This window comes from Diplodia corticola (assembly GCF_001883845.1).
Source record: "Diplodia corticola strain CBS 112549 chromosome Unknown scaffold7, whole genome shotgun sequence".
Lineage (NCBI taxonomy): Eukaryota > Fungi > Ascomycota > Dothideomycetes > Botryosphaeriales > Botryosphaeriaceae > Diplodia > Diplodia corticola.
In genome coordinates, this window is record NW_017971486.1 from 276,349 (window position 1) to 298,979 (window position 22,631).

At 56.4% G+C, this 22,631-nt stretch overlaps 10 protein-coding genes across 10 annotated transcripts; 6 read left to right on the forward strand and 4 right to left on the reverse strand.

The window, feature by feature from the left end:
- Window positions 1–567: 567 nt before the first annotated feature.
- BKCO1_700089 (reactive oxygen species modulator 1) lies at window positions 568–1,113 on the forward strand (the record flags this gene model as incomplete). The annotated part of the gene is made up of 5 exons (XM_020278750.1): window positions 568–619; window positions 669–695; window positions 748–777; window positions 835–925; window positions 972–1,113. 5 exons carry the CDS (start codon window positions 568–570, stop codon window positions 1,111–1,113), a joined length of 342 nt encoding a protein of 113 aa, XP_020133665.1.
- A 552-nt stretch (window positions 1,114–1,665) lies between these two features.
- BKCO1_700090 (uncharacterized protein) lies at window positions 1,666–2,591 on the reverse strand (the record flags this gene model as incomplete). Its single annotated transcript, XM_020278752.1, has 3 exons — window positions 1,666–1,822; window positions 1,871–2,178; window positions 2,226–2,591. 3 exons carry the CDS (start codon window positions 2,589–2,591, stop codon window positions 1,666–1,668), a joined length of 831 nt encoding a protein of 276 aa, XP_020133551.1.
- Window positions 2,592–4,011: 1,420 nt separating this feature from the next.
- On the reverse strand, window positions 4,012–5,259 carry BKCO1_700091 (aquaporin rerated other eukaryote; the record flags this gene model as incomplete). The annotated part of the gene is made up of 3 exons (XM_020278753.1): window positions 4,012–4,505; window positions 4,553–4,853; window positions 4,903–5,259. 3 exons carry the CDS (start codon window positions 5,257–5,259, stop codon window positions 4,012–4,014), a joined length of 1,152 nt encoding a protein of 383 aa, XP_020133552.1.
- Window positions 5,260–6,197: 938 nt separating this feature from the next.
- On the forward strand, window positions 6,198–8,468 carry BKCO1_700092 (pa domain-containing protein; the record flags this gene model as incomplete). Its single annotated transcript, XM_020278754.1, has 1 exon — window positions 6,198–8,468. One exon carries the CDS (start codon window positions 6,198–6,200, stop codon window positions 8,466–8,468), a length of 2,271 nt encoding a protein of 756 aa, XP_020133553.1.
- A 1,449-nt stretch (window positions 8,469–9,917) lies between these two features.
- BKCO1_700093 (uncharacterized protein) lies at window positions 9,918–10,379 on the forward strand (the record flags this gene model as incomplete). The annotated part of the gene is made up of 1 exon (XM_020278755.1): window positions 9,918–10,379. One exon carries the CDS (start codon window positions 9,918–9,920, stop codon window positions 10,377–10,379), a length of 462 nt encoding a protein of 153 aa, XP_020133554.1.
- A 516-nt stretch (window positions 10,380–10,895) lies between these two features.
- On the forward strand, window positions 10,896–12,014 carry BKCO1_700094 (viral a-type inclusion protein; the record flags this gene model as incomplete). The annotated part of the gene is made up of 1 exon (XM_020278756.1): window positions 10,896–12,014. The coding sequence occupies one exon, from the start codon at window positions 10,896–10,898 to the stop codon at window positions 12,012–12,014; it is 1,119 nt and encodes a 372-aa protein (XP_020133547.1).
- Window positions 12,015–13,278: 1,264 nt separating this feature from the next.
- BKCO1_700095 (exosome-associated family protein) lies at window positions 13,279–14,191 on the reverse strand (the record flags this gene model as incomplete). The annotated part of the gene is made up of 2 exons (XM_020278757.1): window positions 13,279–13,955; window positions 14,011–14,191. The coding sequence occupies 2 exons, from the start codon at window positions 14,189–14,191 to the stop codon at window positions 13,279–13,281; spliced, it is 858 nt and encodes a 285-aa protein (XP_020133548.1).
- Window positions 14,192–14,634: 443 nt separating this feature from the next.
- On the forward strand, window positions 14,635–16,017 carry BKCO1_700096 (2-dehydropantoate 2-reductase; the record flags this gene model as incomplete). Its single annotated transcript, XM_020278758.1, has 1 exon — window positions 14,635–16,017. One exon carries the CDS (start codon window positions 14,635–14,637, stop codon window positions 16,015–16,017), a length of 1,383 nt encoding a protein of 460 aa, XP_020133549.1.
- Window positions 16,018–18,277: 2,260 nt separating this feature from the next.
- On the reverse strand, window positions 18,278–20,493 carry BKCO1_700097 (gdp gtp exchange factor sec2p; the record flags this gene model as incomplete). Its single annotated transcript, XM_020278759.1, has 2 exons — window positions 18,278–19,927; window positions 19,981–20,493. 2 exons carry the CDS (start codon window positions 20,491–20,493, stop codon window positions 18,278–18,280), a joined length of 2,163 nt encoding a protein of 720 aa, XP_020133550.1.
- Window positions 20,494–21,700: 1,207 nt separating this feature from the next.
- BKCO1_700098 (dsdna-binding protein pdcd5) lies at window positions 21,701–22,252 on the forward strand (the record flags this gene model as incomplete). The annotated part of the gene is made up of 3 exons (XM_020278760.1): window positions 21,701–21,724; window positions 21,796–21,887; window positions 21,964–22,252. The coding sequence occupies 3 exons, from the start codon at window positions 21,701–21,703 to the stop codon at window positions 22,250–22,252; spliced, it is 405 nt and encodes a 134-aa protein (XP_020133545.1).
- Window positions 22,253–22,631: the final 379 nt, after the last annotated feature.

Below are 22,631 nucleotides of genomic sequence, written 5' to 3' on the forward strand. Positions count from 1 at the left end.
GTGAAGCGGGTGGCTCGCGCAGAAGGTGATGGTGATAGGGCTCAGGACGAGAAGTAGTCGAGAGAGGCAGTGAAGTCGGCTCCTTGTCTGCGCGAGTGTCAGGTTGGCCGGCGGAGGCGCTCGCTAAGCGCAGCGCTGCGACAGCGCCGCTGATCATAGATTCGCACCAAAGTGGCACACTGCGCGTGAGTCCAAACACAGCCGGCCCTGCGTGCCAGCCCCCTCCACGGCTACGTGGACAACCCGCGCCCGCATAATCCGACATGCCTCGCGCTGCGCTGCATTCCTTGCGCCGCGAAGGCGGGTCGCCAGGCTCGGCAGATCACGTGACGTCTTGCCTGAATCGCACAGGCCGGCGGCTCGCTCATGTTGGTGCTTTCCATTTGCGCTGGGCACTGGGCAACAGCCGAGCGGGCGGTGGGTGGCGGCAAATGGTGTGAGCTTCGTCCCTCCACCATCCGCCGCGCTCTGAAGACTGCTTGCGCACCCCGCCGCGATTCGAGTGTTGTCCGGCCGCGACCTGCCTCTGCCTCTGCTCGTCCACTCCCCCGTCCCAACACCTCCATCATGCCCGTTCCTGTGGGTGGCGGCATGTCGGGTCCCTCGACCTTCGACAAGCGTGCGTCGCTAGCTCTGCGTCTTCACAGCTCTCCACTGACGCGTCGCAGTTAAGATGGGCGCCATGATGGGCGGCTGTACGTAGCACACATCGACTTAACGCACAGCGCGCGCTGACTCCCGTCCCAGCCGTCGGCCTCATCATCGGCTTCATCTTCGGTGCGTCGCTGCCTTTGCGCAACAGTGCTTCTAGTAGCTTCGTCTGACCGATTGCAGGAGCAACCAACATCATCAGATTTGGCCCGGGCCCCAATGGCATGCTGAGAACCCTCGGCCAGTACATGGTCGGTTCCGCAGCGACCTTTGGGTACGTCACAAGCCCCGCTTTGCTTCTTCTCTACTGACCGCTCCAGCTTCTTCATGTCCATTGGCACCACCATCCGCACCGACAGCGAGCGCCAGGTCGCCGAAGCCTTTGCCCGTGCCCATAGACAACCCGTCATCTTGCCGCGCTACACCCGCGTCCAGCAGGAGATCATGGACCGGAAGGCTTGAGCCCCCACATTGCATAGCATGAGCACATTTTCAAGGCGCACTTTGCGGGGCAAAAATTACAGTACTTTGGGACATGGCATTGGCTGTATGTATATGATTTGCCCTTTATCTATACCCGCACCTGTGTGCCCATGCAGAACTCAATCCCATAATTCCACGCCATGCATGTTACTCTCACGTTCATCAACCACTGTCACCTGAAAGAATGCAAGAACTCGCCTTCTGCCAACATTTTTTTGGCGATTACTGAAATCATAGCCTACAATACAGTCGCTGTTTCGTCCACATACACAGTTGCTCGTGTTCGTTCAAACTCGGCGAGTGACGGATAACATATTATTTCACAATGCATTTGCAACAATCAATTCGGAATGAAAAGGTTGATTTTGGCTGTTCATGCTAAACTCCTGTTCACTGTTGGCGCTCGTCGCCCCGATTTACCATAGATAATTGCGCATAACTCAAGGGGGAAGACTAGCTATCCGTTGGGTATCACACTACTCTGATTCTTGTGCTCGAAGTTGGTGCAGATAAAGAGGCATTGCCGTACCTTCATTCCGCCTTGGCCGCTTGGTCTCTGAGATTCGGGGCCGTAGTGTTGCTTTGCTCCATGTCAGCTGCCCAAAGAGCAGCACCGACGGTGTTAGTGAAGGAAAAGAACAGTCCAGCAACGGGAATCAGCTCCAGTAGAACAGCGGGAACTCCGAAGCTGCAAAATGCGTCAGAAAAGAAGTACAATTTGGCAACTCGGTCTTACCTCGTATAGGCCGCTTTCCTCTGCTCGATGAAGTCCTCCTTCTGGCGAGACTTCATGCCTTTGAGTTGGAAATACCGAGCATGTGCGGCTGGTCCAGCCTTGCGGCCTCGAAGGATGATGAACATGACGGTTCCAACAACGGGAATGAGGTTGAGAGGCAGGTAAATCAAGTAACGGATGATGGCATCAGGAGAGAACCGCGCAAAAGGCTTCTGCATGAGTTTGCCCAACTTGCCAATAGGGTCCGATCCAGGCTTGATTTGACGGCCTTCGGAGACAAGAGAGGTCATTCCTCGTGAGACAAGAGTCTGCGGACGTTAGCACAGCGCAGAAACGAGAGCAAGAAGTGACTTACTCCATCGAAGGTATCGATAAGGGCGTCGTCGATAAAGAAGGTACGGCTGAGCAGATTTGCGATGGTTGAGCTCTCGCTGAGCACGAGCAAGATGGTCGTCAAAGCAGCCAGCGGGCCGTTGAAGATGGTGAGAATGGCTGCCTGGGGTAGGTAGGTAAAGACAAACATGAAGGTGGTGACGCCAACACCAGTGCTGATAACCGGGGCAAGCTTGGATTGCATCGGCTTCCAGAGGCTGCGGTGGGAGAGAAAGTAGAGGAAGCCCTTCAAAGGGTACGCATAGGCTCCTGAGTTCACGGCCTGGGTAGCGAGCGAGCGCACCCGCTCGGCTTCGTCTCTGGCAACCTCTTTGACTTTGGCCGACATTTTTGGTCAATTAGTCGCTAGGACTTTGGAATCTTCTGGGGTTGTTAGGTGGTGCTGCAACTTAGATGCAGCGAGCAGCACCTGCCGCGGGTTTTGAGGTGACGTTGAGGCGCGAACTACGTCATTCTTCCCTCAGCCACCGCTTGCCATTTTAACAACCGCAGAAGCGGGCGGGCACCACTCTGCTCCATATTCCCATGCATTTGCAACTCAACAGATGTGTCGACTGCCCTTTGCCATTCCTGGACATATCCGCCCCACTCTTACTTAGCTGTCCAGCTACAAAAGCGTAAGAAAGGCTGAGGCTCCTACGACAACCACAACAACCCTAATCCGCATTAGCTGGACTGCGAACTTGTGCTTGTGTCGTAAGACAGCAGCACTCGTCCACCTGGTTGAAAGACGCCAAATCCCGGAGGCCCGGAATATGCCTAGGTGGAACAGACAGCATGATTAATTTCCCGATGAAATGTTGGAGATGTTCTCTCCTGGCTGTAAGCCAGGCATCGTTGACTTACCTTTTGGAGGAGATGTCTTGAAGATAAGGAAATTGCTTATCTTTTTTTTATTCGGCCCAGCTCATCCGACGAAGTATCGCGACAACCTCGGACTTCATCTCTGCATTACGCGCACTTGTTTTATATAAAGCTCACAGAAGCAAGACGACTTTGATTGAGAGAACCAGATCAGCCATTGCATAGTCAATCTGCGCTATTCGTGGTTATAAGCCCAGTCTACAACCTCATTATCCCTGATCGAAACAAGCCGGATCGGTATGAACGGCTGGTCCGGAGGCGGTCGCGCGAATGCCGTGTGCAAGGTATCCGTTCCAGAAATACTACTCTGTGCTCCAGTAGTAGCGTCGTTCTCGCCCTTGAAGTGCGAAGCATTATTTCACAGCCCGACGTGTTTCGTATCTGCTTCTGAAACGGCATGTACAACATGCCAGCGGTGAGACGTCAAGCAAAAGCAGCCATCCGCATTTGACGAATGCGGCCGGTCAAGACCTTCCGAGGCAAACGGCTCTAGTCCTCAATTCAATCTCACTCGAACGATGGGTTGTTGGATCCTTGTCTGGAAAGCACAAGGTAAGCGTTCGCTTTGCAGGTCGCAGCAGAGAAACGTTGCACAAGACGGCATCGGTACGAGAAAAAATAATTATGGGCTACAACGACTTACTGCGTCTACTGGAAACAGCCACTGTCTTCCACATTCTTCGCGTTGCCCTTGATAGAAAGTCACTAGTTACAAGGCACCCTCCACACCAGATGCATGCTGGGTTAATTAAACGGTGGTGAAACCATCAGCAACGCGATCCCATTCCCTCATGTGTTCAACTCACCCAGTCACCATATGGAGTGAAAATACATGCCCTCGCCCGTCTTTACGCAATCGTGTCTGCAAATCTCTGGAAGTATTATCAATCCGGCAGGCCGATTGCCCCTTCCTCTGCACCGGGAGCTTTGTTGTAGGCCTCCCCGCCCAATAAATGATCAGATCGACGATCAGAGCCAGTTGAATACACAGAGGCGGTCTGTCCTGCAGTTGACTGAAGACGATCGCGGTGCACGTGGTTGCTAGAAGACGATCTTTGCACAATTGTAGTTGCTGGGGGTTGCGGTGCACCGCGAGATTCCGTGGTTCCGTCGTAGCCAGAGGAGCGGTGGCCTCGGGGCGCAGCATTAGGATCCTCGTCGGGGTAGAAAACTTCGGCATCAGGCTTGCTGAAGTCGGCCCCAGGATTGGCGGTCTCGTACTCGAGTGCCTTGATGAGACGGTAGAGAGCAACAGCTAAGAGCGCACCCAAAGCTGGACCCACCCAGTAGATCCAGTGGTAGCCGTTGAAAGTGTGAAGAATGACGTCAGGGCCAAAGGATCGGGCGGGATTGAGACTTCCACCGGTAAAGTAGACGCCTGAAGCAGTGAGCACGCAAGTTGTAAACATGAGGTGCGGCACATACCTGCGAGCTGTGTGATGAAAAGGCACAGGCCGATGCCAACAGGGGCTAGGAAGGTGCCCTTGTGCTTCTCGGCAGCCAGCATGAAGATGGTAAAGATGAGTTGAGCAGTGAGAAACATCTCGATGAAGAGGCCACGCACAATCGAGGTGTTGGAGCCAAGGGTGGTGCGGACGTTCAGTGGCCCTGGGAAGAGGCACGAGACGATACCTGCTGCAGCAATGGCACCAACGATCTGGGCGATTATGACCAAGAAGCCCCTGATCCATCCAACAGCTCCAATCAGGCACAGTCCCAATGTGACCTGGGTGGGGGATCAGCACTGAATTGCGGAGCGTGGGGACAATACTCACGGCAGGGTTGAAGAGACCTCCGGAGATACGGAAGAAGACCCAAACATTGACGGCGAGCGAAAAGCCAAAGGCCAAGCTGATGTAAAGGAGGACAGCCACGTTCGGGTACTGGTTGACGGAGCCGTTATCGATGGCAGCACCGGCAGCAGCAGCATTTGCGACCTGGGTAGCAGCGAAGGCGAAGAATAGGAAAAGAAAGGTGCCAACAAATTCGCCAAGCATGGCGATTATGTGGTTGCGGACGGCGGTTGGCAGCCAGCTGAGGCCATGGACGCGGCGAGGCGGAGAACGCTCACTGGTCTTGACCCTCATGCCTGGCAGCACGATGGGATTGTCGGCGGGTCTGTTGATGTTCATGGCGGCTGAGTTTCCGTGCGCACAGGAACCGGAGAGCTAAATAGGAGGCAGAGAGGCCAGAGAGTTGTCCGTTGGTCTCAGACGGCAGACGCGAGCGGCAGCGGGCGGAGACAAGAGGATTCACAAGGCTGAAAGAAGAGGTTTGAAGGGGTGTATAGGTGATTCACAGGTAGCAACGGCGTGCAGAGGAGAGAGAGAGAGAGAGAGCAGCATGGCGGCGGACAGCTGGATTGGCTACTAATGTCTACGGAGAGCGGGAGTTGTGAGGAAGGCGCCATGGCGAGCATCGTGCACGGCAGGCGCATGGCGGCGTGGTTGCTGTCGTGGGCTGTCGCGATGGTGGTGTTGAGCATGAGGGAGGGGCCCGGCTGGGGCAGGCGCAACGGAGACCGGGCCCGAGGTTCAATGGCGCGGGCGGGCGATCAGCTCTAGGCGCTCTGTGCCCCAGGCTCCGCGGCTGCAAGCATGTGCGCGATGATGCCATGGGAATGCGCAACGAGCGGCATTTTAGCTGTGGCGCGGCGCTTATTTGCGCAGTCATGTGCAGCGCTGTGTCGCATGCAGCGTCGTCGTGGGCTCAGCTGCGGCGGTGCGCGATGCCTGACGCCAGCCTGCATCCGCGACGCCGGCCTGCGAACCCCTGCGCTGCCTGGGTCTTCTCGTCGCGCCCTCGCTGTTGCTAACTTGCTGTCGCCGCCTGCTGTCCACGCCGACAGCCTGCACTCTGCTCGGTCCTTCTCGTCTCTGATCCCCGTCGCCCACCGCGACGCCCCGCCTCGGCCCTGCTCCGATTGACGAGCCGCTCGGCCCTTTCTCCGCCTCCATAACACCTGAGATTCCCCAGATGCTCACCCGACCCTAAGCTCCAGCTTCCTCCCAGCGGTCCTCCATATCGCTGCGGCGGGCGTCGAGCCTGTCGCCTCCACCACCCGCCCCAAATGCGCCCTCTTCGCCTGCTGCTGTCGCTGTCCTCGTGCGTCCTTGCCGTCACCCTCCTACTCTACATCGCCATACCCGCCCGCGACGCCCATGTTTCCTCGAGCCCACACAAGAAGAGCAAGCTGAGCGCGCTCTTCTCTCTCTCCGCCCCCGCCTTGTTCCCGCCCTCGGCCATCATCAGCTTGACCGACGACAACTCCACCTTCTTCCTCGCCAGACCCGCTGCGTTTGGTCCTCCGCTGCCGTCAAAGGGCCTCAGTGGCCAGCTCTGGACTGGCAGCGGCTTCGGTGGTGATACCCTGACCCACGGCGGTCTTGCTGCAGGCGTCGATGGCGAGCTTGGCTGCAGCGACGTGCCCGGCTGGGACGAGAGGCGTGGCAGGCTAGCGTCTGCTTCGCATTTCGAGAAGGCCTCGGGAACTGCTAACGACGCAGACGCCTCCAAGCCAGGTCGCTCCCGGCGCGGTCTGTTGGGTGCGAAATCGCGGTCTAATGCCGCCCCTAAGCCGGAATCAAAGCCGCTCAACGATGACGGTACCGACGACCATTTCCACCGCGTTCAACCCCACAACCCCAACGCCCCTTCGTGGGGCAAGGCCTCCTCCGAATCCAGCGACCATGCAGACATCCAGTCACTGCAGGAGAGCGCTGAGATCGCCGGCAGGGTCGTTTTACTTCGCCGTGGCGGCTGCGGTTTCCTGGAGAAGGTCAAGTGGGCCCAGCGGAGAGGCGGAGTTGCCGTCATCGTAGGCGATGATATCCGTGGCGGGCCCTTGGTCACCATGTATGCACGAGGCGATACTTCCAACGTTACGATACCCGCTTTGTTCACTTCCCATACTACCGCTCATCTTCTGTCTTCTCTTGTGCCTTCGGGAGGGCTTATCGAGAACCTGCCTACTGAGGATTCACTCAAACTTGCTCTTGGGAAAGCAAGCAAACCCTCGAAAGGTCCTGCCAGCGGCCCGACATTTACCTCCACTTCACCGGCTTCTAAGCAGACCGCAGGGCGTGCAGTGTCTGAGGACCTAGCCAAAAGCGTCCAATCTCCAAACGGAGAAGTCCGAGGCGATGTAACCTCACGAGAGAAGCCCGGATGGATCCGTTCGCTTCTGGCCATCTTTAGTAGTGGCTCTCGCAAAGAGTCGGCGACGGAAGAAAGCAGGAGACCTCCTAGCAGTGGAAACATTGATTGGATCCTCGTAGAAGATTGGGAAGATGAGGATCCGATGAGAACGAGAACTGCGACCGCTGCTGCGCAGAAGACCAGTTCGACGTCTCTGGCCCTACCTGGTGAATTTTCCGACGACTTTGTAATTGGCGTGCAAGACTGGAGAGATCCTGATCTACTCCCTCCAAAGACCGAGCCTTCGATCAACAAGAAACCGACTGCGCAATCAAAAACAAAGCAGTCTCCTGGCGCCACTTCCTTTTCTGGCGGCAACGTGCTTCCTGGAAGCGGGGAGTATGCCGAACTTAGCTCTGCTAATGCAAAGTTCAAGCCGGCTTCTTCTGACAAAGATTCGGCAGCAAAGGAGAGGGAGCACGCTAAGCACGGCGGATGGTTTGGCAATTTGCCATGGAATAAGCAACCAGACGCGAAGGCAGAGGCGTTTACACAACCGTTCCCCGCATCGTCTTTCAAGCCAAAAGCAAGTTTGAAGAGCACACCAACACCCACAGAAATTGCTATGCAAAGCAGTCGCCCTGGCATACAATCTGGTTCGGACAGACATGATGGTCTTTGGGTGACTTTGACACCTACGAGCATGTCAAACAGCCCCTTTTTTGACACTCTGCTCGTACTTGTGGTCAGCCCTTTAGTCACTCTGACGGTGGTATATGCTCTCCTCCTCCTAAGATCTCGTATCCGCCGCCGCCGCTGGAGGGCTCCAAAGTCTGTTGTCGAGAGATTGCCAGTCCGCACTTACCAGACTCTGAACTCTAGCGATAGCTCAACATCAACTAGCCCCATTGCTACACCGGCGGCGGGAAGCCCGCGGACACCATTACTGCAATCATCAAGTTCGTCTCAAGCCAATTCCTCCCGGAACCGGCCAAGGAGTAGAACTGCGGGAGATGTAACCCCACAAGGCTTGGGTCGCTCAGTCAGCCCAGAAGAAAAGGCTGAGACGGGTCTCGCAGCATGGCGGCGCAAGTATGGCGGTCGTCAAAAGGAATGTGTGGTATGTCTCGAGGAATACGTGGATGGGGTGAGCAGGGTAATGAGTCTTCCTTGTGGCCATGAATTTCACGCGGAGTGCATGTAGGTTCCGAGCTCTCCAACTCACCATCCATGTCAACACTGACACTTACTAGTACTCCTTGGCTGACGACGCGGCGACGCACGTGTCCGATATGCAAGGGCGACGTCGTCCGTAGCCTTGCATCTTCATCTCAACCCCATGCGTCGAGTTCATATTCCTCTCCAAGCTCGCGCTCTCCCCCTCCCTTCCGCGATTCGGCGCGTCCCACGTTTGGCATGCACCATTTATCTGACGACGACGACGACGGTGACGACTTCCAAGACGAAACTGCACAAACACGGAACGATTCACCATCTGCTTCACGCCCAATCAGCATTTCCAGCATGGAAAGTGTGGAAGAACATGATCTCGAAGGCGGAGGCCGTGGTGCTGAGGACGGTGGCGTCCTTTCGTGGGCGCGGGATGGATTGCATGAGCTGCAGTCCTGGGCCGGCGGCTTCTGGAGCAACCGTAACGGACGGGGAAGAAACGCAGAGAGCTTTGGTGACGATGCTCTCGATCGAAGCCGATAAGTGGTGTCACATTTGCAATATATCTTGGGACAGTCAAGCAAGAGGAAGATGGCACAGGCGAAAGTCATGGTGAAGCACGGCAAAATGCAACGGTCCTGGCGGCTCTCTGCTCATATTTTTTCGAATGTTTTTTTTGGCGTCCCGTGTCTACATTGAAACGCATCTGCTTTAACGCTGTTATGCTCAAGATGTAGATTGAGCAGTGGGTGGATTTCGATAGCGGGATGCTTGGATCTTCTTTCAACGGCATTCCCTCCTCTAGGCTTTCCTTAACCTTTGTTGGCGTCTTCTTTTAAATGCTCCTATTGGACGAATCATCTTTTTGTCTAGCATGACGGTGAAACAGGAAATTTCATGAGTGCTGAAGATTCCCATCATAGTCGTTAACTACTCGCAAGGTCAGTTCGCCAAGGATATGAATACAACGGCGCTGGCGGAAGCTTTAGTCCAGAGGCATATCCACAAGGTTAATCGTACAATGGATTCCCGGGCCAGTATTTCACGTCTGTACTCGATGGGTTTCCCTCCGTTTAACCCCCCAGCAAAACGACCATGTGAGCTCCGGAGCAAACCAGTGCTGAACTGGTTGAGATTTTCTTTCAAGATTGGCTCGGCCGAACTGGCTACAGCCTGTTGTCAGGTTGGCCATGACGGACATCGGCAGTGTGGCTACTGGTAAAAGACTGTGGACAAGTAGTATTTGAAGTTGTAAAGGACTTTGATAGCACGTTTCCGCGCATTGCCACGCTTCAAGTGGGTGAGATCAAAAACAAGGGTCCTCGCTACCGATTGTTTCGGCAGGCATTCACGTAGCCTTGTCAAGTACAAATACCTTCTTCTAGAAACACTCGGCGCAAACGTCAACAGCCACTGAGACACAGCTTTCCCAGCAAAGAAACGGAAAACCTCAACTTCACCTGACACACCGGCCTCGACCAACATGGACAGCTTCATACCCCTCACGATGTCCGTCAGCAAGGGTTCTACAGCCGACACTTGCTGCTGCAACAAAGCAACTGCCGCCAATGACATCCGAACCACTGGTCACATCGCCCAGGCTGGCGTCGGCGGTACCTTTCACAGCAGCCACCGGGCCACGCAGACGACTAGAAATGGCAACAGCAACCATAGCGCCACCCAGACCAGCAGCCACATGTCGGACCTGGTGTCCCGCTTCCACCCACGCAGCCCGACCGCCCTCGAACCTGCTGCCAACAACAATGATGTCAACACCACGGTCATGCCGGGTCTTTGGACTAAACCAGTCACGATTGAGAGCCTGGCAGTGCAGCTCGAGGTGGAGAAGAGCAAGCGCCGTGAGGCAGAGCAGATGGCCCGGGAGCTGCGGGCGGAGCTGATCAAGAGCAAGATGGAGGCCAGTGAGGCGAAGGAGGAGTTGTAGAAGGCGCAGGTGGCCCTATCAGACCGCGGCAGGGAGTCGGCGGCCGAGGATGATATCTGATGCTCTGCGTGAACACAATGGCGGGAGGTCCGATGCATGCAGTGGAGGAGAGAAGTTGCATGATGTGGGATATCGGCTTCTTCATGGGACCTGGCCGTTCAGAGCCAGGCAGCACGGTACCTTGATAGCCAGCTACTGCGATCTGAATGCTATGAGAGGAAATCGAGCCTTTTCTTCTTCTTGGGCGAGAGTTGAATTGCGAGCGGCAAACGCGCGTCTACTGGGGCACAAATGTGTGAGACAACCATTGCCATGGACTGCAGCTTGCCGTCCATGGATTTGATGTAATCGAAAGCGTGGTGGCGAAAGTGGAAGGCGCAGGGCGCGAAGTGACTGCCTATTCCAGACGCTGCAGCCCCGGCCGCAGCTGCGCCTCGCACCCGTTATATCTGGACAGCTTAATCCTCCGCCGCGCTCCACCCTTCCAAACCTTCGCCGTGCTGCGTGACACTCACAATGGCCCGCAGCAATGCAAACGGAGGAAGCCCTCGACGCAAGCAGCGGCCGACGCCCCTGCAGCTTCATCAACAGCAGCACCGCCGCTTGGCTGACCCGCTTCGCGTCTCACTGCCACCTGCTCCGCCTCGCAGGTCCGGCCAACGCGGCGCTTACATGGATTGGGACCGTCCGTCTCACGATCTCGTCCGCCGCTCACCAGAGCTTAATAGCCAGTCTGAGCGGCGCCGCGACGACGGCCGGTCTCGTGAGCAGAACAACCAACACGACTCTGTCCGTGACCGTGGTCGCAACGGCTTTCTTCAACAGCAGCTGCTCCCGCCACTGCCGCCACCTCCCGTCCACGAACTGACGGGCTACGAGCGGGAGCGGCGCCGTGGAGATGAGCGAAGCCTCTCTGTCGGCCCTCGTGAGCTCAAGTCTCTGCGCGATAACACTTCCATACGACCTCTTGGACAAGCCACGCCGTTGAATCGAGCACACATCCACGAAGAGAATCGTGCAGTTGAGCTGACCCGTCTCAATGCGGTCGTGGTACAGCGCAACAACACTATTGCCGAGGCCCAGTATCAGAATGAACAGCTGAAGGAGGAGATATCCCGTCTCAAGATGGCGGCCGCCCGCCGCCTGGATAATCCTCCCTCCTCCGAACTCCGGAAGGCGTTGCTGCAGAAGAACATGGAGTTCGAAAAGATGCGTGAAGCATTGGGAAGCAGGACTGAAATGGCGGTTGCACTACACGACATCTGCAACCGCCAGCACGAGTTCCTCCGCGCAATCGGCGGCAGTATCTACGCCGCCGATGCAGCACAGCAGCGGCAGTTCGATGCGTGGGTCAAGAGCAACGAGCTCTATATGGCCCACGTGAAGAGCCAAATTGCCTTTGAGACGGATTGGGAGGATATGGTCCGCAGGGCCAATGCGGAGGCTTTGAAGGAGATCGGAAGAGCTGCTCAACAGGCGGCTCAGCACATGGCCGGACAGATTGGCCAACATGCCGCGCAACGGTCTGGACCTCAGCATGCACAGTACAATATCAAGCATGCTGTTGAGCAACTCATCCAAGAGGCCACCGAGAAGCTTGACGACAAGCCCAAAAACTCCACTCCTGCTGGATGAAGATACTCACGGAGTCGACACAGCCAGTTTGCGTCCACCAAGGCTTATGATTTATGATAGCGGATCAGGAACCATCCCAAGAGGAACTCACAGTGGTGGACGATCATGAAAGATAGCTTTCTTCTCCCATCTCTTCAACACTTGACATTGCAGCAAGCCCTTGAAGGTATGGGAGAGGAAGAGGATTTTCTGGAGCTGTGGGTTATTTTCATGGGTAGTTTAGTGATAAAAAATGATAGCTCAATGCCTTCTGGCCTGAATATTTTGCCTCATCAACACATGGCCTGCCAACAGTTCTCGCGTAGCGTTCGACAACGAACACTTATCACCCTCATCGGCAAGTTTAAATCGTGCGTACATTTGGCAGCTTCCTTCTTGGTATCTTGATGGCTTTCGGGGTCCTGCAGCTAAGTATATATTCCTGCCGGCAGACCAGAGCATCCGTGAATCCTGCCACAGCGCAGCATATCAGCAACAGCCTGCTCCTTATTCTCTCCCCGGCTTCCGCAGAAACGGATCCGCTACCCTCAACGAGCGTTGAGGTTAGAGGACAAGATGAGACCACCATCATAGACGTTGGTAGTCAGCTGAAAGCCGCCACAGTCGGCCACAGAATGGAAACTACCAGGAATACTCAGGTTTGCGTCATGAGCGACTGTAGATGGGGGATTCAAAGAACCAACGTTTATCTAGATAGACTACAAAAGCCAGAACGAGCACGCAACCAGCATATTCCTCACTCTCCTTGATTTCTTTTGCTATCCTGCCCGAAAGTTATTGTTACGCCGTGAAATGCCCTCCGATCACTCTCTGAAACTAGAGTAGTTACAAAGTAGGTTGTGACAAGCGAGACGGCATTTTTTTCTACAAGTGATCATAAAGACATCGTACTCTCCATATAAGAGAAAGAAATGGTTGGACGTGGATTTTAAATAACACATCAACGTCTAGATATTGATCGGCTAAAATATTTTGTCCTGCTCCGCTCTCTCAAAGCATATGTTCCCAGGAACAGTACCAGCTGTAAAAAAGGATTTGGTTGTCCAATTTCTGTATGTTGTTCCATGGGAATGAGATCGTACCATGGAAACCGCACGATATTCACGATTAGAGTTCTATCGGCAGAGGTCAAAGACGAACAAACCTGATTGGGACTCCTCAAAATGTACCCTCTCATGAAGGGTTGGTATACCGATACTTTTCCCAGTCCTCGCAACGCCGATGCGCCAAAGCCATGCAGAAACAAGGTGATGGCCTTGGCCTATCAACCCCTTGACTTCCTCTTTCCCTTGCCCTTCTTCTTCGGTGCTTGGGATTCGTCTCTTTTCGGCAGGGGTCCCTTTAGTAGCGCCTGGAACGCGCCCTTGTGGCCAAGCGGGACATGACCGGACTTTTGTTTCCGCGTGCGACCAGTCTCATTATCCTCACCGGCATCCCCTTCTGGCTCTCCAGGATCTTCTTCGGCCTTCTTTTGCTTGCCATTCTTCTTTCCCTTCTGCTTCTTACCACCCTTGTCCTCAGATGCTCCGGCTTCCCACATGTCGGTCGCCTTGGCGCGCTTGCTCTTCCGGGGTTGCGGCTCCTCGGGCTCCTGCTCCTCCTCCTCGTCCTCGTCCGACTCGGAGCTGGAGGATTCGGATGACGCCTCATTGTCCTCAGCGGCGTCGTCAGCCTTGCGTTTCTTGCTGGACAGTTGCTCGAGCTTGAGCTGGGCAATGGCGCGTTCCTTGGCCTGGCGCAGGGCACGTTCCTTGTCGTACTGGTCGTTGCCGGCGAGGCCGGCCTTGATGAAGCGGTTGGCGGCGGCCTTGTCGAGGGACTGGTTGGGCTTGATGGGAGCGTCCTCGACCTGCTTGATCTTCTGGAAGTATTGACGCACGCGGGTGAGCTCGGTGAAGACGGCGTGCTCCTTGGCCTTGACGCCGTTCAGGCTGAGGTATGCTGTCAACCTGCTGTCAGCGGATGGAAAGCTGGCCGAATGCGAGCGAAAGCGTACAGAAAAGCATGGATTCTATGGCGTAGGTGACAAGGGTGTACAGCTTCGCTTTGTCCAGCAGCGGCAGCTTGCTTGCGTGGGTGGAAAGGGCGGACTGGAGCAGCGGACCCAGGGCATCCTCCAGGTCGTCGATATTGTCGGCCAAGGCGTCGACCTGCGGGAGCAGACTGGGAGTGTCCATGGCGAGGGGTGTTGGCGCAGAGAGCCGGAGTTGGGCGTTTGACCTTGGCTTGGATGCAACTGCGCCGGGGCCGGGAAAAAGCTGCGACCGGACCAGGCCAGGGCGGTGAGCGAGGCGGCGTACGGCGGGCGATTTTCTAGGAACTGATCGGAGTTAAGCTCCAACACCATCTCGCACCCGCCCTGCCCGTCGCTTACCCGCTCGTCTGGCCATCCATTGAGACTTCTCGACACCCTGCCGAGACCATCACGGCCTTCAACCTGTCTCGCTTCCATCGCGCGTACCCGCTCCCGCGGCTGCGGCCAAGATTACCATGCCGCGCCACAGCATGCCCCGCAGGTAGCAATGCTGCCGGCCGGGTGGCCTTCCCCTCGTCCAACTCCCGCTTCTCAACATGCTGCTCATCTCCTTTCCTCCGTACCCGCCGCCCTCTGGCCATCGCCATGTTCCCGCACCCTCGACATTTCGGCCATACGAGGCCCGCCTCCCAGCTGGAGACACAGTTCCAGCCCAAAATCGATGCTGCGCTGGGCGTCCCGCGGCGCGTCTACATCATCGGTACTGGCAGCGTTGGCAAGCTAATCGCCCATTCCCTCGGCGCTCTTATGGATCCACCTCCTATTACACTTCTGTTCCACAAGCCCTCGATGATAGACGCCTGGCGCGAAGCCGGCGAACGCATCCAGCTCGTTACTGCCGGCGTGCCTGAGGCAATGGGAGGCTTTGATGTTGAACTCGCCATGCCCAACCGCCGCGAGCACGGCAAGGAGATTGACTACATGGACGATCCCATGCGTACATTCATCTCGGACGTGCCGAACGTTACGCCAGATGGCACCACTGCTCCCCGCGGCGGGGGCGCAGACTCGATGGAACCAATTGATAATCTAATCGTCACCACCAAGGCCACTACAACCGTGTCCGCCATCTCCGCCGTCAAGCACCGCCTGTCCACGTCGTCCACCATCTGCTTCCTGCAAAACGGCATGGGCGTCATTGACGAGGTGAACAGGGACCTGTTTCCTGACGAGTCCACCCGTCCCAATTACATGCAAGGTATCATCAGCCACGGCGTGCATTCATCGTCTCCTTTCACTGCTACCCATGCTGGCATGGGCACAATACAACTGGGTCTACTGCCGAGAGGCCCCCTTGCCCAAAACTCTGGTGCCCCTCCCAGTGATGACCCTGGACATGAGCTCGGCGGCCTAGAGCACAGCATATGGGCATTGTCATCGCGCTACTTGCTCCGCACGCTTACCCGCAGCCCTGCACTTTGCGCCGTCGGTCTGTCTCCCACAGATTTACTATGCGCCCAGCTGGAGAAGCTGGCCGTTAACTGCCTGATCAATCCGATAACAGCTCTGATCGATGTCCGCAACGGAGCGCTGCTCCACAATTTCCACTTCACTCGTGTCATGCGCCTCCTGCTCTCTGAGATCAGCCTGGTCATCCGGTCCCTGCCAGAGCTCCAGGGAATGCCTAATTTGGACTCGCGCTTCGCGACTTCACGCCTGGAGACCATGGCCATGGCCGTCGCCGACAAGACACGTGAAAACATAAGCAGTATGTTGGCCGACACCCGCCGCGGATTGCACACCGAGGTCGACTATATCAACGGCTACATTGTCAAGCGAGGCGAAGAGGTGGGCGTTCGATGCGTGATGAACTATATGCTCGCGTGCCTGGTAAATGGCAAGCAGAACGTCGTGCATCGGGAGATTGAGGAGGACATCACCATCCTTGGAAAGGACGACGCCATTGGGTATTCGATTGGCGAAGGCGGCGGGAAGAGGAAGTCGACCGAGTCCAAAGGTGGTCTTTAAAGTTCTTTGTAACCAAATTTTTGGACGTGGTTATTGTCGTTTTGTATAATTGCTCCTTTGCGGGGACAAAAGAAGCAACTTGAATACGCGCCCAGCATCCCGAAACATACCTCAATAGACAACGCCACATGTTTATCAAACAAACACTCTCCATTGAGTGCTCAATCTTAACCGTTTACGTGAATGGGCCTCGGTTGCCACCACGTGGACTCATCGCCAGATTCATGCCTCAATAACGTCAGCTCCCCTAGCCATATAAACAGCAGCGGTGCCCTCGTTCCCGATTCTCTCTTCACCATTCGGAACACACACTCTTTTAGCTACATCTACAGCTTACACACTCGCTTCAACCAAACCAAAATGGGTAAACTCATCGCACCGCTCTCCAGGCCCAGCCCTTTCAGCTGCGTGGTCATGTAAATACCGGAAAGGGGATTCGCATCGGAAATCGGCCTCTGACGCCATCCAACTCTGACGCGTACTGAAACGATCAGCCAAACGAAATTCATTTCAGCCGGCACAAGGGGCGATGGATGGGGAAGAGGGGAGGAAAAGGAGGTGGAGGGGGGCGGAGGTGGAAAGAGTTCAAGGAGAAACCCTCAAGCGTGGTTTAACATCTCTGTCGCCCTCGACTGTACAATAGCGCGCTTTTGATTTTTTTTTTCCAGCCCTTCCTCCAGTGCAGACAATGCAGGGATTCGGACTTTTTGAGAGAATCGCTGAGGATGGGAGGAGGGGGTGCGTTATGTTTACAGATCTACTAAAAATCATCAACAAAAAAAACAAATGGGTGATCCGTTCGGATCATCCATGCAAAAAAAAAAAAAAAGAGGCCACGATCGAGTGAATTGTGATGCGCCTTCAAGATATACCTCGAGTGAACAAAAGAAGCACGATTCAAGTTGGCAGTAGGAGGGTCGATTCGCACGATGTTGCAAACAAGGTCAAGGTTCTTACAATTCCTATGCGAACATCCATTCACGACTATGCTAGACATCTAGGTCGAGATGGACGCTTCAACTGCCCACATGTCGCCTCCTGTATCCGCAACCAAGCTGCTTGGGCGCCGGGATCCATCATGGCTCTCGTTCACAAGCACAAGTGGAAGATGGCACACACAAGAAAACAGAAGTCCAAAACCAAGCCATTAATATTTCGGTAGGACCCGGTCCCTTCCCTACCAGACATTCGTTATCGTACATGTGTGCGTTATGCCCCGAAAGAAAAAAGAAACATAAGAGAGAAAAACGAGACTTCTCCTTTACTCGCTCGACTTTTCTCGTCCTTCTTTTTGGCACCAGAAAAGTGCATCCAAAAAACAGTTGAGTCTATGCAAAACGTCCGAAGCCAAAAGCCGCTGAAACCAGAAAACGAGGCGAAACACAAGGGGGGGCCTACAGGAGGCCCAATCCGATAAGAGCGAATCCGTACCACGGTCTTCGAAGCAGCCGTCTATTCGCGGACGCTTTGCCATATACCTTATTATCCCTTTCATTCTCCCGATGCATCAAGGCGTGAAAAAAATGAAAAACCAGCCGTCCTGCTTCTCTCTCTGCAAGGACTTCCCATTCCCATTCCCGACCATGACATATGTGACGTCTGAGATGCCCTTCCCTCCGTCATGATAAAGAATTCTCGACAAGCAATGCGGGTACGTCTCGATGACAAGGAAAAAAGAGAAAAGAGACGCTTGCCCGCATTACTCGCATGCATTAAATTTGCCTACTCGTGATGAAAATGTCTGCGCGAAGAGAAAAAGACGAAGTGACTGTCTCCAGGAGGCTCCTGCAGAGCAGCTTGTGGGCAGGAACCATGCCAGTGCGCCAATGGAGATTCAAAGCCCGGTCCGAATTGAAGATGCAGGTATGTATCGTATGCGCGCATTACAAGGTCCGTATGGTGGGTACTGATGGCCAAAGAAGTAAAGGAGATCCCGTGCAAAGGGACCGGGCATGCAGAAGAAGTAAAAAGATGCGTTCGTAAAGACTTTTGGTCTATTCGTCGGTTCGTGTTGCGTTTGGGTATGACGAATCGAGAGCGCGAGTGAACTGAGCAGCAAATGCAGCACACGCAGCACACGCAGGGGTCGCGAGGGAGAGCAACGACACACGAAAACGCGCAGCAATCGTCAAAAACGCTCTAAAACATCCCCATGGCAAGGAAAGCGGCCGAGCGTGCCATGAGACTAGTGTTGGTGGGAAGTTGCTGTCAGCCAAGAGGGTGGTTCGCGTGCGGAAGACAAAAGAAGAAATATCTTCTCTCACTCAAAGCTGCCTGGCATCAGCGAAGCCCGCGGGCTGGGTTCCTCGGCGGCAACCACTCTCTTTTCGTCATCGTCGTCGGCCTTCACTTCTGGTGTTGCCGTCTTCTCCGACTCGGGCTCCGGGGCTTCGGCTGGTTGCGTCTCGGGTTCCGCGCGCTTCTCATCAGCGTCCTTGTCAGCTTCCGTCTCGCTCTTGTGCTCCTCATGCTCCTCGAGTGACTTCCGCATTTCGCTGTGTAGTTGCTTCGTAGCTTCTGCCTCAATTCTGCGCTCGTCTTCTGAATCGAGGCCAACAGCAGAGTCTTGCTTCTGCTCCAGATGAGCTTCGCCGTCCGTTATCGTCACCACCGTCCTCCCGGTGTCGATGCTCTTCTGCTGCTCCACAGAATCCAGGCTCTCTTGCTCTTCTCCCTCTGCTTCCTGAATCGTGTTGTTCTCCGTGTCCGTGATGGAGCCAACTGTGCCCTTCTCATCTTGGTTGAGTTTCAGGTCGCTTTCAACGCTTTTCCTTGGGTCGGCCGCCGCGCTGCGTCGTTTCTCTGACATCGCACCTCTCGGGCTGTTGTTCGAGTGGATGTAAGCGGGTATTACTCCGCCTCCGATACGAGCCCAGAACATGCGCTCGCGAAGTCGGACACTCTCTTCCCACGCCGATTTCTCTTCATCTCCGTTCTCGGCGCGCCAGTGCCCATCCCGACACAGACGCAGAAAGCTGATGTAGTCACAGCAGCTCCGAACGCGATTGAGACAAAAGTCGCACAGCGGGTACCTTTGGGCGTCTTTTTCGTCAGAGGTTCTGAATCTATGCTTCCGTGCATAAGGATCGGTTCCGTCCTTGTTCATGACCTTTGACACGCGGTTTTCACCACAAAGACTGCATGCAAAGACAGGGCCGCGGTATCTGGCGTACGGAGGTTGCGGTTCAATGGTCAACGATCCGGCGGTCATGCTGTTGAGAACGGTCCGGCGAGCCAGCCAAGAAAGACCAGGGGCGATGTCCAAGCGAAGAGTGGGTTCGATGTCCTCCGTTAGGGCCCGCTTGTAGAATTTGATCTCCTTGAGGGCAGGAAGGATGACACCGGTTTCTTTGTTGACCGAATTGACCGATTTCGGCAGTGAAGCTTCGGAGCTGTTTGTGGGCTGTAGGCTAAGACTGGCAGTCGAAATGTTTGCGATCGATCCGAGACCCATAACGTTCAGTCCGCCGTAGTTTCCACTGGTGACGCGCGAATTTGGCGCTGAACAATGTGTCTTGGCGGTCTTCAACAAATCCTGGAAATCGTTGTATGCTTCGACGTCGATACGCAAAACAGGGCTGATAAGGTGAGTAAAATGCAACGGGTGAGCAGGCTCAACGTCTTCATCATGCGGTGTGTTCGGGGTAAGGCTTGCTCTGTCAGAAGCACGGCTTGATCGATCGGCGGGGACGGCGGCTGGTGTTGACGGTGCTGTGGAGTTGTGCGTGTTCGACGTGGCGGTCGTCTCTTTATCGTCGTTTTCCGCGGTCATGGCCGCCATGACGTCCTTGAGGTCCCGAAGCTGTTCTTGATGTGAAGCAAGAAGAAGCTCCGCATCTTTCAGCTGAGTCTTGTATTGCTCGACTCTTCGCTCAGAGGCTTCCGTTTCTTTTCTTGCTGCTGCGACCATCTGCAAAACGTCAGTACAATGATAAGCGGTGCCGTAGCCGGTGCACGACATACCGTGTTGGCCTCCTGGAAGAGTGCGGTAGTAAGGGCCTCGAGTTCATTCTCAATCCTCTTCTTCTCTTGATCAGCGGCAAACCGAGCCTTCTTCTCGTCCAGCAACTGTTTCCGCAAAGTCATCTCCAGGTGGTCGTAGTCCTCCTTCTTCACCATCCGCAGCATCACGCGCTCGTGTTCTCTTGCATTGTTCTCCAATTGCTCAATTCGCCGGCGTGCCATGTCCAGCTCTCCGCGAGCCTGCTGGAGGTTGTCGTCCAGGTTCGTCTGGTGGTTGATGGCGTTGATCAGCTTGGTGCTCAGGGTCGCGACCTCGTCGTTGAGATCCGGATGGCGCGGCGTCTCGGGGCGTTCTGAGCTCGAGCCCGGTCGGTTGTTCGGACTCGGGGTGCGCGGGTCGGGAATAGTGTTGAGAATGCCAGACTCGGGGCGGCCCAGCATGGAGCGCGCGGGGCCGGGCGAGACATTGCGCGGGAGAGCCGAGGTCGAGGTGGACTTGGTGAGGGCCTTCATGGCGGGCGTCGTCTTGTTGGTCGGCGTGACGGGACGGCGCTGCGACGACAGTCGGGAAGACGGTGTTAGGCCGCCACCGCCATGGCCCCAGCCCCCGACCGTAAAGAAAAATGAACTGTGTCTCCTCCGGTCAGCAGTGCAATGGCGGACCCGTGGCTGCAGGCTCCCGGGACGGGATGACGCAGGGCGAGGCTCAACTTACTCAGCCAGCTTGAACGACGGGTGATCGGCTCAGGAACAAGGAAAGCGCGAGGCCCGTGGGCAAAGGAGTGACAGAGAGCGGAGATAGGAGCGTCGGCGGTCGGGTGCAGCCGGTCTACTCGGGCATGGGCATCGCGCAGGCGGGACGGCGTCTGGGGCGAGGAGAGCGGCAGGCAGAATGCGCGGAGGGAGGAGTGCAGGAGGGCGGGAAGGGCGAGTCGACGGGGAGGCGTGAGATGAGCGATGATGTATCCCGGCGTGCGAGCAGCTTGGTTGCGGCGGCTCCTTGGGCCGCTTAGAGTCAAAGCGCCGCTGGAGGCCTCGCCCTCGCCAATCGTATTCGACAAGCGCCGCCCAACAGCGCTGCGCCTTGCACCGCGGGGCCCGCTCTTTTGCCTGCACAGCATGCCCACGCGTGGAGACGGAATGCACCTGCGTCCGCAGAGCCCGCAGAGCCCAGCTCCGGCCGCCCATCCGCCTGCTCCTCTCTTATTTTTGGCGTGCCTCGGCGCGCCCGCCCCCTCACCCTCGCCCGGGGCGGCGCGGCGTGCGACCACACAGCTGCTGCACGCGGAACGCCGCAGCCGGCGCTTCCCGTGGTCACGGCCCGGCCAAGCGCTCTGCTCGTGACTCTGCCCTCTGGCGCATGCCTATCTGGGCAGGAGACCTGGGCGCCCCGGACCGCCGCGCAACGATTGGTATCGCGTGCGCGCTGAAGCACCGGACCCCACCGCACCCTGGGCCGTCGTTGCTGCCGAAGCTCCCGTGGCGTGGTGCGGCGACGCGGCGCAATTGAGCCAGCCAGCGCGCGACGCGCAGCCCGAGCCGTCAGGGCACAGCTTGGAAGGGCACGCGCGGTTGTGCCATTTGCTCGCGTGGCCCGCCGTAGGAGCACCTAGCGGCTGGCCCCCGCCGCCGCCGCTGCACCCTCGCCTCCGTCCTGCGTGTGCACCATAACGCAACCTCGAGCCCCGCCAACACCAACCAGCCCAGCCCGCAGATTGCAATGTCTGACGCAGATCTCGAAGAGGTGCCGCCCCGGCCCACCGCGCGCCCGCCCGCGCCCGCCCGCCGTGAAGTCCGCGCGCTGACCGCCCGCAGATTCGCAAGGCCCGCCTGGCCCAGCTCCGCCAGCAGAACGCCGGCGCCCAAGCCGGCAGTGGCGGAGAAGGCTCGCAGGAAGACTCGCAACGGTACGCTCCGCCCGCCGCCCCCTGGCCCCTCCGCTACCCAAGACGCGTCTCGACCCTGACCTAACCACCACCCCAGTGCCCGCGAGGCTGAGGCTCGCCAGTCCATCCTCTCCCAGATCCTCCTCCCCGAGGCCGCCGACCGTCTGGGCCGCATCCGCATGGTCAAGGAGTCGCGTGCGGTGGACGTCGAGAACCGCCTCATTATGCTAGCCCGGTCTGGCCAGCTGCGCCAAAAAGTTACTGAGGAGCAGCTGAAGGACATCCTGGGCGCCGTGTCCGAGCAGGAGGAGAAGCAAAAGGAGAAAATCGTCGTCCAGAGGCGCGGGGGGTGGGACGACGACGACGACGACTTGCTGGATTTGTAAGGCATCTGCACGCGGACAAAATCTGAGGAATACCCATATTGCATCGGTACGGCGTTGTGGTCGGACTCAAACTGTGGCTGTGGGATAATAATTGCGCTGGTGGTTCGTGGTCATCTTTGCCCTTCCGAAACCTCCGGAATGAAGAGCGTTTGATCTTTTGCTTCGTTGTTTCCTGACATCACAAACCGGTGAGCGATTCGTAGCAGGAAGCGAGATTGATCTTCATCTTCACGATTGATTGACGTACGTTTGCTCCCGGACGACTGTTTCAGGCAACAGCGAACATGGCATCAGCCTTCATCATACATGGTTGAACCTACGTTATTGCGCGTCGTCTTCCGACATAAAAGGCTTCGAATGGGGTCTTGCAGGGTGGTCT